Below are 14,287 nucleotides of genomic sequence, written 5' to 3'. Positions count from 1 at the left end.
CACAGGCAGGACATGCTCTCCCTCATGCTTTTTTGAAATTATTTAACCAGCGCAGAACACCTCGGCAAGAATTATGGCAGCCGTGCTTTTTTTTTGTTATATGCTGGCCGAACGCCAATGGCGGCACCTGCACTTTAGCTTTAAATATCTTAAGCTAAAGTGCGGGTACCGCGATTACTTTAAAAGTAAAGAAATAGAACAAAAAGTGCAGGCATTTGCAATGCAATAGGTCTCGCATATACGGGAGTTTGAGCTATTGGCATTGTAATTTACAATGCTTTTTATTTGTGTTTTGAAAACCTGAAAGCGGTGCGTAAACACGCACTTTGTACTTATAGTCCTTGCTTACAAGAAGCAAGGCTGGCAGTAAATGAGACGGTTACTGACAGCCTTGCTTCTCGTAAGCAACGACTAAGTACAAACTGCGTTTTTACACACCGCTTGCACGTTTTCAAAATGCATAAATAAAAGGCATTGCCATTTACAATGCCAATTGTTCAAACTCTTGCAAATGCGAGACCTATTGCATTGCAAATGCTTGTTTTAATCAGTATACACCCCCTGTCTTGATGACTTAATTTCATCCTTCGGCTTCTCATATCACCCCTACTCAAACCACACCTAAATCCTATCCTTCCCAACTTTTTACTGGTACCTCCAGGTAGACATCTCTTACTGCCTCACAGCCATCTGACACCGTTGACTCATGATGTGGAGAAAAGCTAACTATAAAATGTTGTCACAAATGAATAGACACTGCCTTTGTTTTGGATCAAATCAATCTTCCGAAGAGAATTTTACTTTTCTTTAATTTGGATTGCTTGGATATTGTTAAAACCCGATAGGTGAAATATATAAGGAACTTGAGAGTGAAAAAGAGTGGAGTGCCTAACTTTTGTGATTGTATACAGCTTAGAACGCAGCAAAAACAATGAATGTTTGTTTTTCTTTCTGAGTAGTCTAAAATACAAAAATGTTTTTGCTGCTACAAAAGAGCACTGACTGCCACAAAAGAAAAGGAACAAAACAGCTTGCCATTATAAAAACTAGTAAGTTGTTAAATATCAGTTTGCTGCAAATGAAGGCTGCTCAGACGGTTCACGTAATCCAGGATCTTCCATCTATTTGCTTCCTGGTGTGCTACCAATGAAGTATAATGCTTGACTGACACGTGGCTCACAGTTCCCAAAATAACTTCGGATCTGTAAAGTGACAAATGTTTCTCCTGTGGCAGTCGCCCGTTCACATTCTGCGTCTCGTGCTCCCATTTCTCAAAAACGAAAACTGCCTTTTCCGTACAAAGTGTTTCCTTAAAGGATCATTGGATGTCTCCAAACAATAGCTGTCAGAGAGGCCAGTGTTCGACGTCGTTATCCGGATGAATGCAAAGGTAATGCTGTCACTTGATATAACTTTATAGTCACACGTTATTTTAGTCTTGTACTTAATGTATGAATGCACGATGGCAAGGGGAACCCGTTTTAGAAGCCTGGTAACGGTCGTAGAGTAACAAACATGATTCGTGGTTTCATTAATGTACGTAAAAAGGCTGTTATTGTGATTTCCCGGGAAAGTTTATAGGAGTTACCATGTCGCGTCACTGCTTCGTGTGTAATGGTTGTCCGTTACTGTTAACTACACTCGACTTTTGTAACCATCGACTGCCGTACCATTTTACCTTAAACGCCGTGATTAGATGACTCTGCTTCGAATTTAACACGACACTATCGCCCAGACTTGCGTTTACTAGTTTTCAAGTAAAATAGCAGTAATCTATATTTAGCGCGGGTGAGCGGTACACAGAAGTGATGCGCACAACAGCTGCAGAAACTGTTCTGCTAGAATCCCATTGGCGTGCCACCGTATTTCTTGCTCCACCTAGACTGCCAGCAACAAGTGTTGTGGCCAATTCTTTGAATCATTAAGCAACACCAGATAAGATGCGTCTAAAATTACGCCGGGCAACCCCCAACACTATACTAACTTGCCGGGCAACCCCCACACTCCGTACTCACTTGCCGGGCAACCCCCCACACTCCGTACTCCCTTGCCGGGCAACCACCCACACACACTCCGTACCCACTTGCCGGACAACCCCCCACACTCCGTACTCACTTGCCGGGCAACCCCCACACTCCGTACTCACTTGCCGGGCAACCCCCCACACTCCGTACTCCCTTGCCGGGCAACCACCCACACACACTCCGTACCCACTTGCCGGGCAACCCCCCACACTCCGTACTCCCTTGCCGGGCAACCACCCACACACACTCCGTACCCACTTGCCGGACAACCCCCAACACTCCGTACTCACTTGCTAAAGAAATGCAAATGAATGCCGCTTGCTCTCCCGAAACAAGTATGTAATTGGTAAGCAAGATTGTACTCGTTATTTTTAACGTTTATCAAATATTTTAAAGAGAGGACGTTACAGTAACCGGCGTGCAGTGGAGAGTTATGTCCGTTTTTGGGAGAGGATATAACCCTGGAGCGTATTCTGGAAAAGTTTACCATTGGGAGTGAGTGAAACCGATTGGGAAAGGAGTTCCAGGGTCTGAGTGACAGGGGCGCAACTAGACTCATTCTTGGGGGGGGGGGGGGGGGGTTAACACATGAATTAGTGGAGACAAAGACATCATAAGAGCCGGATCAAAATTACTTGTGGGGGGCTCCCTTCGCTTTTCTGATGTAGTGCTTAGAACAGCGAGCCATTCTTTGAGTCTACCAGTGGCAAATAGTGCATTTTAAAGCACACATGGTCAGTAACATTATTCTCGGCATAACATGATTTTTGGGTCTCTCAAGGAATTTTAGCACAGTGAATGACAAATGATCTATTATAATACACATTAGGCCAGTAAACCTGGTGATGTGAAACACCAGATTCTATTTTACATCACAATCTTGGGCAAATCATACACTCCAAACACTCTGAGCCAGTTATGTCAACCTGACTAGTCTTAAACAAATCTTTTACAAGATATTTCACCGCCCTTCCACCAAATAAAAGTTTTTGAAAATTGGAAGCAAATAATGCAGGTTAAGCACATTTATGTAGTTACTGCTCTGTTCATACTTCCTTTACCTGCACACAATACTTCTATATTCTTTTCTGAATATGATGTTAATATAGGAAACAGCTTTGTAGCTGTTTGGGGGAAGGTGCCACATATCCTAGCTCTATAGCACAAAGAATGTTGAATATATATTATTTGGTACTTTGTGACAACTGCCGCCAAATTTCTTTGAAGTTGAAATGGTTGGGTAGTCAAAAATATCAAAATAGCTTTATTCGACAGATTTGTCATAAAAGCAATACACATACGATACAACATGTATATTAAGATAATAAATATTCTGAATCTAAAACATTTAAGAACGGATTAAACAAGAAATGCTGCAGAGTAAATTAATTCTGGAGACAACCATCTCCTGAGGCGGAAGCCGGGAGAACGATCGCTACTTTTTAAAATTTTTTGAGTGTCATTACTGTGTTTTTACCCACCTGATCTCCTCTCCCTGGGCATTATTTCTGGGCTCAGCACGCACTTGGCATCTCCGCGCAGCGGATCTTAGCGCTGCCGCGGGATTCAAAACAAACATTATTGTCGACATTACTGGCGAACCCTCAGGCTACGCCCCTATCGTGAGGCCACGCCCCCCCCTTCGTCTCCTTTCTCCTATAAATTAAGTGCATTTTCCGGACGCGCAGCGGACGAGCGCAGCGGGCGCGCCGTCTGCGCGCCGAAGGCGCGCCTAAGGCAAGCCCGTCCGCGCCAGCTCCGGGCCAAGGGCCAGCCATGCTGCCGGTTCCCATCTTGCACAGAAGCAGGCATGGTCTAGATCACAGCTTCTGGATCTAAGAAAGACAATTTGCACTCCATCGACACAGTGCAACCTCCCACTGACTAGCCCCCTCCTTTTTAAATGTAACAGCTGCCCTTTCTCCTTTTTTCCTTATGCAAAATGCCCCCATGATCCATCAATTATCCATCCCACACCCATACGAACATATTTCATGGGATTACTGAATTGTCGCTCTTTGCCATGCCACGCTAGTGACATTTGGCTGCTGCTCTCATCCATGTCCTGGGACTTACTCTTCCTTACTGAGACATGGATTAAAGACTCTTCCAACCCAGACATTTCTCTTGCCTTGCCCCCGGGCTACCGCCTTACAGGTGTAAGCCACGAATGCTCCCAAACCGGTGCCGGAATCGCGGTTATTCTACAGACTCACCTGACGATCACGTCCAGAAAAATCACGAATACAGGGCCCATAGAGGCTCTATATTTTTTCATCTCGGACGCCTCTACAGCTATCTTTTCGGGGGTCCTGGTATACAGCCCTCCCAATACCCCACAGCCTGCCATTTCTGCACTGTTAGCAGTTATTGCAGATCTGTCTCTTAAACACCCTCACTTCACGGTATTGGGAGACTTTAACCATCACGTAGATGTAAGTGACTGTAGTCGTGCCAACCATCTTCTAGATTCCATGCAAAGTTTGAATCTGACTCAAGGGGTTAGTGGCCCCACACATGTTGCCGGACACACCCTTGATCTGATCTTCTCTAATTGGACGGAGCTTAAGATTCTTCCCTTCACACCTCTGACATGGTCTGATCATTTTCTGATCCCGTTCGAGGTGTCCTTATCCCAACCTCTTAAGAAGGAATCTGCCATCAGAGAACAAAGCAGAAAACGTATTACCATGAGTCTATACTTTGCAGAAACTATAGTTAGCGCAAAAAACTCCACTAAGGCCCTCTTCAACATCGTTAAAGAGTTTACTAATCCTACTGCTCTGTCCGTTCCCGTTACCCCCAGCCAAGCACTTAGTAAAGGCCTATCTGATTTCTTTTCTGAAAAAATTGCCAATATCACGGCAACAATCCTTCAGAATCGCACAGAAGTAACCTCAGATCTTGACACCACCTGTACCAAAGTATTTACTTCTTTTAAACCACTTACTAAAGAGTATGCCCTGACTCTATTTTTAAAATGTAAATCAGGCTCACCGCTTGATCCAGCCCCGGCACTGATCCTAAATGAGATTGCCCCACTAGTAATTAACCCCCTGCTTGAAATCTGGAACTCCTCCCTTTATTCGGGTGTTGTCCCTTCTTTATGGAAACACGCGTTGCTAAACCCTATTTAAAAAAAAGCTGGTGTCGACCCAATGTGTCCGAGCAACTACCGACCGATTTCACTCCTACCCAAGCCAGCCAAAGTGATCGAGAAGGCGGTAAAAGAACAACTGTCCGACTATCTTGAATCAAACTTGCTGCTCCATGACTCTCAGTCAGGATTCAGGCCGGACTTCAGTACCGAATCAGCTCTACTAGAAGTGTCCGAGTCGATTCGTGAGTGCACGGATAGGGGAGAGGAGGCCATGCTGGTCCTCCTCGACCTATCCGCAGCATTCAACACCATCTCCCATGAAACTCTACTAATACGCCTTCAGGAGGTGGGAGTTGGTGGGATCCCACTTGCCTGGGTCAAATCATTCCTTACGGACCGATTTCAACAAGTGATGCTGGGCTCTTTCTTTTCCACCAAGAAACCGTTGACATGGGGGGTTCCACAGGGATCTGCCCTCAGCCCGCTCCTGTTCAACGTATACCTAAAGCCTTTGGCAAAAGTGGTGGAATCATGGGGCGTCAGAGTGATCTTTTATGCTGACGATACTCAGCTGGTGTTTTCTTTCAAAGATCACTCTGAAAGCTCTTTGCTAAATTTTCGCCACTGCATGGTGAATATCGCCTCTTGGATGTCCTCAATTAATTTAAAACTGAATACGGATAAGACGGAAGTCTTATTTTTTAATCAGAAATCCCCCATCTCCACTAGCCTCTGGTGGCCGGCTGAATTAGATCCTCCCCCTGTACCTGTCCAAGCTGCCCGCAATCTGGGCTTCCAATTTGACACTGCCCTCTCCTGCAAAACCCAAATTAATAAAGTCACAGCGTCCTGTTTTGGAAAGCTCCATATGATCAAAAAAATCATCCCTTTCCTACCATTAGATTCACGCAAGACAGTAGTCCACGCCCTTATAACATCCCATTTGGACTACGCAAATAGTCTGTACGTTGGAGCCCCGGCGTACCTCATTAATCGATTGCAGACAGTACAGAATTCAGCGGCCAGGTTGATTTGCAATGTTCCCTACCGTCATTCCATTTCACCTCACCTGATCAAACTGCATTGGCTCCGAGTGAGACTACGTATTCAGTTCAAATCCCTGAACCTTGCTTTTAGAGCGCTTAATGGCCGAGGTCCCGCTTACCTGAGACACAGACTGAAGATCTCACAAGCATCTCGGAATCTCAGATCTAACCATCTTCGCCTAATGCTCTGCCCCCGTTTTCGCCTTGCGCGTACGGGAGGAAGGGCCTTTGCAGTAGCCACCTCCAGACTATGGAATCATCTGCCATTGGAACTGAGATTTCTGACTTCAGAGCCTATGTTTCGAAAGAAACTTAAGACCTGGCTCTTCTCCTTGATCTAGCCCATTCTTTTTCCCCCTGGACATCACTGAACCTCACTAGATGTTGTCTTCAGCGCCGGGACACCCCCGTTGGGGGTAGCTGAGCGCTTAACAAACTTCTAAATAAAATAAATAAAATAAAATACATACATACTCAATTTATCCCAGGCAGTTCATACTATGATACAGCCTATCTTTGGAACTGAGGGCGTTTAAGTCAATTAGCCTGGAGCAACACCCTGGATCGGATGGACCAGGCCCAGCCTAAAAACTTAGCCATTGCATTTGCTATTGGCGGCAATGGGTCCGTTGTAAGAATTCTTAGGGCCTCGTCATGCTTTCTGAAGCCTAGAAGTTTGCAAATAGGTATAACCCACATAGCCCGAGGTGTTTTATACAGTGGGCAGAAGAACAACAGGTGACTAACCGTTTCTTCTTTATCTAAGCATTTTGGACAGGCTTTCATCATAACCCCAACCCAGTTGCCAGTAAATTACCTAACAGGTAGGGTACCAATCCTCAATTGGAAGTATAACTTCCTGTCTAAAGGTTTCTCAATAGAGTCCCAATAATGTTCTAATACAGGCTTTATCTTCAATTCAAGGAACCGGCCTGTCAGATGTTTTACTGCACCCTTCGCTCGTGCTGACGCCATTACCATGTCCCAATACTTCTCCTTCAATATCTTCTTTGATGGAAAAGGAACATTTTGGGGATCATCCCAAAGTTCTCTCAGACCTAGATTCACCAACAACAACCTTATCTCCCCATGCCATTTAATCCTATGGAAACAATCTGTGTCCATTACATCTTTGATCCCCCTTGCATAATGCGAAAGTTCAGCCGTGCACCACAATCTTCGCCAATATAAAAGAGGGCGAAGTTTCGCCAAATCCCTTACTGCTTTCCTTCCCAAGTCAAGCAATAATGGACACATGGGTGTACTTATTGGGACGCTGGTAACCTTGCGCAAAAAGGAATTTTCAGCAGCAGTTATGGTAGATAAATTCTCAAACCCCCAAAGCTCCGCTCCATACAGAGTGGAGCTTAGGACTTTCATACCATAAATCTCCATCAATGGGCTAATTGGTTTGGAGAAAGAGGTTTTAAAATTAACTGCAAGAATCCCAGCCTGTTGTCTGTGCTTTAGGGTAGCTACATTAATTTGGTTAGACCAACTCATGTCTGACTGTAGCGTGACCCCCAAATAAGTAAAGGCGTCAACTTTGTCAAGAGGTACATTATTCATATATACCTTGCCCCGGAAGGATTTGTGCTCATTAAATGACATAAATTTTGTCTTTCTGTATTAATTACAAGGCCCCGAGTTGTGCAAAAGTCCTCAAACCTACTTAGGGCTTTTTGCAAGCCGCTGGGGGTCTTGGAGATTATCAGAGTATCGTCCGCGAACATGAGGATAGGTATATGTTCTTTCGCCTGCACAGGGGCGTCGGTGGGGGTTTCCAAGAGGAAATCGGCCACCCCGTTAACGAAGAGCGAAAACAGGGTAGGCGCAAGCACGCAACCCTGGCGCACTCCCCTGTCAACAGGAAATGACTCGGTGACCTCACCCCTGGTCCCCCACCGGACCCGCGCATGATTATCCTCATGTAAGCGGACGATCAAAGATAACAGTTCAGCAGACATCGCCATCTCACTTAAGACACACCACAGCCTACGTTATGGCACCAAATCGAAGGCTGCTTTCAGGTCAACAAATACCGCGTACAGGGCCCCTTTCCCCAATACGACTGTCTTCCAATAGATGTTAATAAAACGGAAGACCTGGTCGATAGTGCTTGTAAGGGGACGAAAACCCGCCTGCAGTGGAGTAAGGATTTGTTCATCATTCATCCAGGACTGCAGCTTTTGTAGAATCAGTCTACCCATGATCTTTTGGATGGAGTCTATGAGACTTATTGGTCTATAGTTAGCTGCAACGGATTTGTCCCCCTTCTTAAAAACCGGTATTATTTCGGCCCCTTTCCAGGAGGCCGGGATTGGAGCCCCGCAGGCAATAGCATTTGCTAAATATCTGATATACAGGCGCCATGAGGATTTATAATTTAAAAACACATCTCCAGGGATATTATCCATTCCGGGGGCACGGCTAGGGATAATATCTAAAGCCCTATCTACTTCCACTAACGTAAACACCTCACCAGAGAAAAAAGTTAGTTCAATAGGACCCATAGTCTGATCATCCTCCAAGGAAGCATACTGGGGTTTAAAATATTCCACCCATAGATGGTGGGCAACATTGTTCTGTGGGGGGTCCGGGATCCCCCCCCTATCCCACTTAAACATATCCCAAAATACTTTAGGATTTCGTGACACGCATGCTTCTTTAAGCTCCATCCATCTTGCTGGTTGGTTGGGTAGTCATTTTAGCAAGAAACACAACCGATGTTTGATAAGATTTGCTCTAATAACATACATTAAGGATAGAAATTGAGCACACAAGCTTGGTTATAGATGATACCCCCACATCACAGATGGGTGTCAATCTGGGATTACCAAGGGTAAGAGATGTTGACCTAGTTTCCATGTGGCACTCATTGCACTGCACTCACTACCCCTTGTCTAAGTGAAAGGATCTGAAAATAAACAGAGCTTTAAAAGTCTTATTTATTTTTTACATTCCAGTCCCACTACCTAGCCACTGGGCAGCAAATAAGTAGCTGTTGTGGAGCTAAGCATGGGTAAAGGGATCAACCTTTGATGCCAATATAGCTATTGCTGCCATTTTAGTGAATAAATGCCATGGCAGCTCATGGCTGACAATCAAACCTTCAAGGTACCCCTGAACTCAAATGGGAGCAGATTATTAAATAGCAATAACATTCGTGAAAATAATTTGCAACAGTGCTCGAAGAATGAGAATGTATTTACTGAAAACAATGTTTGCATATTTCCATTGAGGTCTTGTGTGAAGCAAATGATGTATGAAATAAGACTTTCTGGGGTGAAAGCTTAGTAGCAGTATGACGAAGTATTCCCAGAAAGAACTTTGAATGCATGAGTCTGTCGTTTAATAAGAATGATGGGGCTAAATTAGGACAATTGCATAACATTCTGGGGTAACCATAGTGAGCGAAAAAGACTGGACTGCAGACAAACTAGACTCTGCCTTCTTGTGGCAGGCAGGAAATTAGGCACAATCGCTAGGCCCTGCAAACCTAATCCCAACCTCATTTGAGTTAACATATTGGCTCATCTGAGCAGGAAGCAATTACCGCAGAGAAAGAAAATACCTTCACTAAGTAGTATCCATTTTTAGCACTGCCCCTCCTGCTAACATAGCCTTCTGCCCTGTAAACTATTGCAGAAGACAAGACAACCATGCTGGCCTCTGTCCTCAAAGAAGTCATCTCTCCCTTCCACATTGCCTACTGCTGTTTCCTCAGGTAAATAGAACTACTATAGCGAGGATCATGAGAGGTCTGACTTGAGGCCCTATGTAGAAGGTGGGCATCTCCTGCTTCCAAAGGGTTCTTCTTGGTCTGCCCTAGTATCTCCTGCTCTCAAAATACTTGGCCATCTGTTCCTCTTTCAAATCACTTTTCATTACCAACAGGGGAATCTAAACAAAGCTTAACTGATACACACTGACTAGAACTCTGGCCTAAAAACTGGCATCCCAGCCCTTAGTAATTTCCTCCAGGAAGCTACACACTGATGGAACTTCATTCTCTGTCCACAAAGCAACATTTTAAAACTCACTCTCTGCAAAGATAAGAAATATCCAAGACACCTCAGATTCAGGGATGCTGTAAAGACCTGGCTATTCCATAAAAGGTGACACCCCTACTACAAAGCTATCCCAAATGCTAACAACCCCACAAAGATGAGTCAGTCACCTATGTTTGCATCTCTCACTCCTCTTGGCGCTAATCCAAGCTTAAGTGTATCTAACAATATTGTCTGCATATATATTTTCCCAAAAACACATTGAAATTATGCTCATTAGGACTGCACAATTGTGTACTGTGAACTACGTAACTCTACTTGATTACAAATGCCTTGGAGGATAGTGTGATAGCTACTGCACATGTTAAGTAAGATACTAAGAGGGGGTCTCAGTTTATTCGGTGATAAATAGCATCAGTTGTGAACTTTGTCTGATAATGGGACATTAGATACAGATTTTAGTGTTCTCTGCACCAAAACCTGCATGCTCTGTTATTTAAAAGGCATTCACCCCTCAGCAAAGTTTTTCCCAGGTACATGTTGGCAAGGGAAACCTATTGCAGTTTACCTGGGAAAAATGTTGTGGTTTTGGGGCTTGCGATGTGGATATGTGCTGTAGCAGGAGCTATAATGTATTTCAAAATGAACTAGGCCAAACATAATCGGTGGCTTTACTACTTAAGTTCATATAACACAAACTTTTAAACATGGTACAAAGGTGGGCACTACAAACTACAACACTTAAAAAATATATCTCAAACGGTTTTGAAAAGCTTCACTGATGGTGCTTTTAAAACTGTACCTAATTCTGAATGACTAACCCTTGCTCCACAGCACACAAAATAGTTAAGATATCTGCAAGTGCTGTGATTTAAAAAACCCAACATAATTGTTGCCCTTCTGTACTTTTGAGACTTTCATTTATAAGGCCTCTAGTATACAACACATTGTAAACTTAGCATTGCTTGCAAACTGTTTAAGTTAAATATATAAATGTATGTTCTACATTACACAGGCTACAGGATATTTTATAGTTTTGCAGGATTGGGATAGCTATTCGATCAATCCCAGAAGGATGAAAAGATAAGATGCCTTTGTTGGAATTTACATTCAAATCAATGTCCAGGGGGTTTAGAGTTGGTTGAGTGACTGAAGGTTCATGCCAGGCTCGAGGCAGATGCCTTGCTCTGGCTCACCTTAAGGTCCTCTTAGACCCTTAAGACCAAAAAGAGCCACGTTTACTTGAGGCTTTCCACTGTCCACTCATACTCTAACCTCATGCAGCAAAAATTAAAAACCAAAAATTGACCTGTGATGTAAACAGGAGAAAGTAATAGCCATCTAGTTAGTGTCTGAAATTCACAATGAGAAACTAGAAAAACTGAGTTCAATCTCAGCTTCCTTGCTTGACTAAATGGTGTGATCCTAGGCAATATTTAATTTCACCATACCTCCTTTTATTATTGCACACGAAAGCACCTTGAAATACGTGAGCACTGTATAAAAATATCTTGCATTTGATTTAATAGTCTATAATGCTTCTACATGTACAATAATAATCTAGGCCACATTTAGGGTGCACATGACAACTGTTTTGCCTCTTAGTGGATTATTTATGGGATTTTGGCATAGGGCAGTGCAACACCTTGCCAATGTGAAAGTGCAGGAATGCATCATATTTCTGAAATATGTTGCATTCCTGTCCTTTCACACTGCGCTGGTGCAATTTCTGCAGCCTAGCCCCAAAGCAGGCACCCTTGCAGCATGGTGCAAGGGTGCCTTCGTTGCATGCAGGATTGTTTTTGTACATGAAGGGGTACCTTCCTGCACGAAAACAATGTTAATAGGTGTTTTCCTTTTTCTATGTGTGTTGCAGAATGCAGCACACATACAAAGAGGAAACAATGAGGAGAAATGTACATATTTCTCCTCGTTACACGTCATTGTGTGAAATGTACAGGTTTAGCGCTTACCCAGGTTTACATGACTTTGTAAATCTGTGACAGCGTCAAATTCCATTGGTGTTGTGTGGGGAAACCCACTGCAGCACCCATAGAACGCCTCTAGGGCGCAGAGTAAGGCGACGCAGCCATTTGCACTGCATCACCTTAGTCATGATTTATGAGGCCACTCAAAGCCATGCAAGGTGGCTTTGCGTGGCATCTAAATTGAAATGAGAGCTACTCATCCGAAGTATGTACGCAGGATGTCGAAGTGGGTTACATCACACACATATTATATAGAGACAATGACTCATAAATGTGAAAGTCATTGTATAGGAAATGTTAATTAAGACATTGAGGGCTACAAGATGTAAGAGTCAGATGTCATCAATACTGGTAGGCAGTGGCGGAGCGTGTGCAGGGCCACAGGGGTGGTTGCCCCATGCACAATATTCTTAGGGGTGCAACATTTTAAAAGAATGAGAGCAGCGCCGCCCAGTGGCACAACAGTGGAACTTCTCTTGTGGTACCACGGCGCTGTACAAGGAATTTGTTTCTGCTTTTTGGCAGGCAGAAGGAGCATTTCAATCCAGAGTTCCGCGCTTGCTGCCTGACGTCATGTGTCAGTTTGTCACCCGGGGGTGTGGTATCTATTCATACTTTCATCCATTATCTAGTCTTTCACCATTCATTCTGTCCTTCCATCTGTGTACCTATCCTTATCCAAACCTTTTCAACCATTTCCAAACCTATCCAGCATCTATCCTTCTACCCATCATTTCACTCATCCATCCCTCCATCCACCATTTCACTCATTCATCCACCATCCATCCATCCTTTCACCCATCCATCCATCCATCCATCCATCCATTCACTCATCCATCCAACCATTTACCCTCTCACCCATCCAGCCATCCCTTCGCATTCTCATCCATCCATACATTCACCCAGTCACTCATCTGTCCATTCTTCCATTCATTCACCATTTCACTCATCCATCCACCCTTTCTTCCAGCTCTTCACCCTCCCTTTCACTCATCTATGCATTATTTCACTCATCCATCCTTACATCCTTCTTTTCACTCACCGATACACCCATTTGCCCATCCACCCTGCATGTTATTGTTAGCTGACCATAAATTGCAAGTTGTGATGTAATGAATTTTGAATAAAAAGAGGTAGTGTGGGGCAAAGCCAACTACAGCTTTGGAGACCACAATAAGAAGCTTATAGATAGCTCTCTTTTTAACAATAGTCAGCTGGCTTGGTGGCCATAGTGGGATGTAGGAGTGATTTTAACAAGCCTATATAGGGTCCGTAAAAAAAGATTAGAGCTTAACTAGTGGCTGTAATAATGCCATGGTAGACAAATTATTAGTCTGTTTCAGTACTCCAGTTTGCTCAGGCTAAGTGTGTAAATAAGTGCCTTGGCTGTGTGAAAAGAAAAAGTTGAATGGATTTTCAATATTTACAGTGTTTGATACTCATAAGCATTTGTCAAAGTCCGCTCAGGGGACCACAGGGCAAACAGGTTTCTGGGCCACAGTCACGAGAGTTGCCGGCAGTTCCCACTGGTGTCCTGTGATCCTTTCTACTACCACTTTGCAAACTGGGACAAGTACGCTCATTCCCCACTTGACTCTCAGGGTAGTGAGGGCGAGCAATGAAGGGATTTTCTGAGAGTTAGTGAGGGGTTAAGGGCTAAGAAACAAACCATTAAACCGCAGACACAATCACGTATTGTCTAGCCCAATACTCATATTTAGTTAAAAAGAAAGTACTCTAATCTCACCGTAAAACTAAATACCAGACTCCAAGAGTGTTTCAGTTACAGAGTTGCAACCTTACCTACGGGTTATAATGAAGATTTACTCCCTCTAAAGTGTCCTCTCCCCCATCTGTGAAGTCCCTAATGTCTATGGTAATTTGGACAAAGGTATGGATATAGGCATTTATTTGTCACAGGTTCAGATCACTATCAGTTAATGGTCCAATTTAACCATTTCTTCTCTTTTCATCCCTTTAGTATTTCAAGACCTCTCCACCCATGATTCTACCAGTCTTTAAATACCTTGTTGGTCATTGCTCCCTAGCCGGTAGAATTCCCTTCACCGTCCCCAGACTTCCTGAAATTTCCTTGGGCAGCTTCTAACTTCATATGTTA

General features: G+C 43.8%; 1 protein-coding gene across 5 annotated transcripts in view; it reads left to right on the top strand.

Moving 5' to 3' along the window:
- The first annotated feature begins 1,198 nt into the window (after positions 1 to 1,198).
- The window catches only part of MYPN (myopalladin), a 2,601,563-nt gene continuing 2,588,474 nt past the window's right edge, over positions 1,199 to 14,287 (top strand). Inside the window, exon 1 of one of the 5 annotated variants that reach the window (XM_085603535.1) lies at positions 1,199 to 1,390. In XM_085603535.1, coding sequence (XP_085459661.1) covers positions 1,383 to 1,390 — 8 coding nt within the window. In that variant the 5' untranslated portion in view covers positions 1,199 to 1,382. Of the gene's footprint in view, positions 1,391 to 2,350; positions 2,371 to 14,287 lie in introns of those variants that run through there. The other 4 variants (XM_085603537.1, XM_085603533.1, XM_085603534.1 and 1 more) reach the window with 4 other exon arrangements.

This window comes from Triturus cristatus, chromosome 1_2, assembly GCF_964204655.1.
Source record: "Triturus cristatus chromosome 1_2, aTriCri1.1, whole genome shotgun sequence".
NCBI classification, from domain to species: domain Eukaryota; kingdom Metazoa; phylum Chordata; class Amphibia; order Caudata; family Salamandridae; genus Triturus; species Triturus cristatus.
The sequence above is the reverse complement of the archived record's forward strand: the minus strand, read 5'-3'. Positions and strand labels throughout refer to the sequence as shown.